The 4,719-nt window shown below is 41.0% G+C and overlaps 1 protein-coding gene across 1 annotated transcript; it reads left to right on the forward strand.

Annotated features, from left to right (window-relative positions):
* The first annotated feature begins 224 nt into the window (after nucleotides 1-224).
* On the forward strand, nucleotides 225-1,009 carry LOC147628667 (histone H2A-IV-like). Its single transcript, XM_086813081.1, has 3 exons — nucleotides 225-380; nucleotides 598-846; nucleotides 992-1,009. The coding sequence occupies exons 1-3, from the start codon at nucleotides 225-227 to the stop codon at nucleotides 1,007-1,009; spliced, it is 423 nt and encodes a 140-aa protein (XP_086669207.1).
* The last annotated feature ends 3,710 nt before the right edge of the window (nucleotides 1,010-4,719 follow it).

Here is a 4,719-nt window from a genome sequence, read left to right on the forward strand (position 1 = left end):
CCAAGCAGGTGAATGAAGGTTAAGGTCTAATCGATCTGAGGTTTCTTACTACGCAGGAAAACTATACACTACCATGATTAGCTCCCGCGTGCAGAGGGCAGCTACAAGAGAAGCTCCAGATCAGTCTGTCTATAAAAGGCAGGCGCGTTTGCTAGAGAACTGTGAGTATAGGCAAAGTACTGTGTGTTCGAGATAAATCTGCCATCGTTAGGATAATGAGAAGGATGAGGAAGAAAGCAAAGAGCAACAGTGAGAGAGCTGGGCTGGAATTCCCTGTGGGGCGGTTTAGAAGGTATCTCAAGCGAGGAAACTATGCGACGCGAATAGGAGTTGCTGCTGCGGTCTATCTTGCTGGAGTTCTAGAGTATCTCACGGCGGAGGTAATTAAATTAGGGTGACACGCAATAAGCATGATTAATAGCATTAAATTTAATCGAAGGTGGCAAGGCATGGAGGGCTAATTAACTCTGCGCCGATCTAATTCCTCATGTAGCTGCTCGACTGCATATTTCATGTGGTGAATCCGGCTAACTATGCTGCGTGGCGTGGCGTGGCGTGCGTGCTTCTGTCTGTGTGTCTCTCTCTGTCGTTTGCAAGGTTCTCGAGATTGCTGGCAACGCTGCACGTGAGAACAGCAAGCATAGGATCACTCCTCGCCACATACAGCTTGCCGTTAGGCACGATGTGGAGCTCAGCAAGCTCTTGGCATGTGTGACCATACCCTGCGGAGGAGTGCTGCCTAACATACACCCATCCCTCCTTCCCAAATCCAAAAAACCGGCCGCTTCTCCACCTTCACAGGGATCCTCCCCCCGGCCCTTGGAAACACCCATGCAGCAACGATGGGTAATCACCCCCCTCTTTAATTCCCTCCTCGCAATTAGGTCCAGCTAGTTTGCTTAATTACTGGACGCATCGATTGCTTTAGCGCATTATTATGTTGTTGGTTTAGCATTAATATGGTTTCATGATCTGCTTAATTTGCATGCAGGCTGCATTCTTAGTCTAACGCCGGAGGAGATGATGATGCCTGCGTCGTGGTTGGCTCACGGCGCGTTACGAGGCCCTCCTTCGCATAATTAGTATATCCTAAATAATGTTTTGAGCCTGATTTCAACTGATCAACCCAATCCAAGTTCTGCTAATCTTTGCTTTAATTACCGCTCGTAAGGGTTGAAAGTAGCGGATGCCACGATTAAAATGGGTTTTTGAGGGCAGGTTTTGATGCATCTATGTAGTTGATAATTTGCAACATAATTTGTATATTGTCTCATATTGTGTATGGAAAGGGTGAATCGGAACATAGAATGAGGATTTGTTTTCATATAATTACGACTACTCTAACCTGAAAAACCAAATGATTTTACAGTGCAAAGACTTTTTTTCTCTTTGATTGTTGACTAATCTTGACATTTATCAAGTTATAAAGTGGTAGATGAGTGTTTTTGGTGTTTCTGCCATGATTGATATTTATGTGAGAAAACCAATCTACATTTCACAATTTGAAAAACCATAGTTTTTAAAAAAGTGCTAATTGCTTGGGGAAATGGCTAATTGAGATCTGTAATTATCCCCTAGCACATCATTTTTTGTTAAGCATCATTTTTATGTTTTGGTAAGAAAAAACTAGTCTAGGTTTTCACAGCGTAAAAACAAATGTAATATTGATGGTGTGAACATCTCATGAAATTTTTTGTGGATTAAAGTTTTGATGATGAGGCTCGAAAGAGGTAAGATTTATAGATCTCCATCAACTCCATTATGAACGACTTTCACACTTGAGAGAAAAGGTTTTCATAGTGATGAAAATGTAGACCTTTATTTAGACCTTTCATTTAATATCTGTAAATTTCTAGTTCTTTTCCATCCAATTTATAAATACTTGCATAGGTCCTTATGTGCACACCTAAGCTGTGTTCTGGTGGTTGTCTTGTGGCTACCCTCCTTTTTGAGAGACTAGGTTCTTGTTTCTGTTCCTAAGCTTCTCCAACATATGATGCTAGCTCAAAAAATGGATTGACATATATTATGGGTTCTTGAGATTGAGTTCTTATTTATGTTCCTAAGCTTCTTGTTTTTTTGAGATTGGGTTCTTGTTTCTAATTCTAAGCTTCTCCAACATATGATGGTAGCTCAAAAAGTAGATTAACATATATTATACACTTGGTCAAGTCCATTATGGATGTAATAGTAGGCAAGGATGTTGAAGCTTTGAGTTACCTAGTGGTTATCGAGTGTAAGGAGGTTATTGTGGCCCCTCCATTTTGGGTAGAGAGTTTTTCCTTGTTGAGTGGAGTGCAAGGAGGTTATTTTGCTCCTCCATTTTGGGTAGAGAGTTCTTGTGAACTGCTTGTTGTTGCTTTGGCCTCACACCAAGTGAGACTTTCGTGTCCTTGTTACTAACTTGATTGACTTATTTAGGTACCTATATGAAGAAATTTCCTTCATGATACCCTTGATTTCTTTAGGTACCCATATATGAAGAAATTTCCTTCATGATGCCCTTGATTTCTTTATGCACCCATATGAAGGAATCGCCTTCATGATACCCTTCTTTTTGTTGATTTCTTTAGGCACCCATATGAAGGAATTGCCTTCATGGTACCCTTGAGCATGGAGTAGACATGTGGAACCCATCTTCTCTAAATCTCCTAAATTAGGAGTTGTTTCTACTGTTGAGGTTTCTTCCTTTATGCACTCTTAAGGAGCCTTATGGATATTCACACTTAAACATTACCTTCATAATAGCTTGAAACCCACAGCATTTGAGTTGATAGAGATTGGTGTCGACGGTTATTATGGAAGCGATAGAGAAATGCAAAGGTGCATGCACACACCTACGCATGTGCAAATTCATATAGATGTGTGGATGGGTGCATGCACATGCAATTTTGCATGCATGTGGTGTAAATGTGCATGGTTTAAGTTGGTTTTGATGTTTTTAGTTGTTTCTATTCCTAAGCTTCTCCAACATATGATGCTAGCTCAAAAAGCAAATTAACATACATTCTACACTTGGTCAAGTCCATTATGGATGTAATAGTAGCCAAGGATGTTGAAGCTTTGAGTTACATGATGGTTGTCAAGTGCAAGGAGGTTATTGTGGCCCCTCCATTTTGGGTAGAGGTTACCTTATGGTTGTCCTTGTTGAGTGGAGTGCAAGGGAGGTTATTGTGGCTCCTCCATTTTGGGTAGAGAGTTCTTGTGAACTGCTTGTTGTTGCTTTGGGCCTCATACCAAGTGAGGCTTTCATGTGCTTGTTACTAACTTGGTTGATTTCTTTAGGTACCCATATGAAGAAATTTCCTTCATGATACCCTTGATTTCTTTAGGTACCCATATGAAGAAATTTTCTTTCATGATACCCTTGATTTCTTTGTGCACCCATATGAAGGAATCACCTTCATGATACCCTTCTTTTTGTTGATTTCTTTAGGCAGTCATATGAAGGAATTGCCTTCATGGTACCCTTGAGCATGGAGTAGACATGTGGAACCCATCTTTTCTATATCTCCTGAATTAGGAGTTGTTTTTGCTGTTGCGGTTTCTTCCTTTATGCAATCTTAAGGGGCATTATGGATATTCACACTTAAACAATACCTGCATAATAGCTTGAAACCCACAACATTTGAGTTGATAGAGATTGGTGTTGAGGGTTGTTATGGAAGCGATAGAGCTGGGTACCATTCTTTCTAGACCTTTGAGATTTATGTTGTGCGTGGCCTAGGTTTGCAAGGTTTCCAAATTGGATTTCTACCCTCATAGTAGCCTTGAGCTAAAGTAACTATTTTCCCACCCATCATTTGATACTTCATAGATATAGGGACAATGATTTGTGTGGTAGAGTAACCTTCTTTGGTGGACCTAAAGGTTTTGACACCCTTCTTGCCATGAGCTTGCAAACAAGCACTAGTGTTTGTGTCAGTTCAGGTAGAATTGATGATTAGGTGTGGATTAACAATATATGTATGGACTACCAGTATTGAGGTTACATCAATGCATTACTTTGTTAGCTCTCAATAATGATGACCTTTGGTGGTGTCATCAACACATTAGAGATGAGGGGATATTGATGACAAAGTTTTGGTGATAGAGAACCTTTTTTCCTTTGGTGCGGTTGGTCGAAGAGGAGTCCTTCGAGTAGAGGATTCATTCTAGAGGACTACCAACATAGAGGGTAGGTCCCCATACAATTCCTAATTTTAATGAGCCACTAGGCCCCATAATTACACCCTAGATAGTTGCAAGATTAGGAGTTGTCTGAGCCACCCAAGGTGTAAAATGTTCCACTAGGCCCCACAGTTGCACCCTAATCCAAGAGGGATCCCCATGACACCCTACCACAACATCAGCTCTTGGAAGGCCAAAGTTTTGAGCACACCATAAAAGCAAACTATGGTGGTTCCAAGGAATTGTCATGTGGATGGGCAAGTGTTTCTCTGCCTCTCCTTTTGCTAAAATGCGTGCATGGTACGATTTGGACCCTAAGCCCATGTGCACTTATGTAATATAACCCCCTGCTCATGCTACATTCACAACCTTCACTAGGAACCCAAAAACATAATAAGAAACATCAAAACCAACTAAAAACATGCACACTTACACCACATGCATGCAAAATTGCATGTGCATGCACCCATCCACACATCTATATGAATTTGCACATACGTAGGTGTGTGTGTGCTCCTTCGCATCTCTCGTGTATACACCGCTCATGCA

This window comes from Cibotium barometz, chromosome 19 (genome assembly GCF_041138505.1).
Source record: "Cibotium barometz isolate CiBa-2024 chromosome 19, ASM4113850v1, whole genome shotgun sequence".
In the NCBI taxonomy this organism is placed as follows: Eukaryota; Viridiplantae; Streptophyta; class Polypodiopsida; order Cyatheales; family Cibotiaceae; genus Cibotium; species Cibotium barometz.

Excerpts from the sequence above, each read along its gene's own strand:
- LOC147628667 (XM_086813081.1), top strand. The coding sequence starts at position 225 with ATGAGGAAGAAAGCAAAGAGCAACAGTGAGAGAGCTGGGCTGGAATTC. Across the intron at positions 381-597 it reads TAGAGTATCTCACGGCGGAG|GTTCTCGAGATTGCTGGCAA; the intron begins GTAATTAAATTA and ends GTCGTTTGCAAG.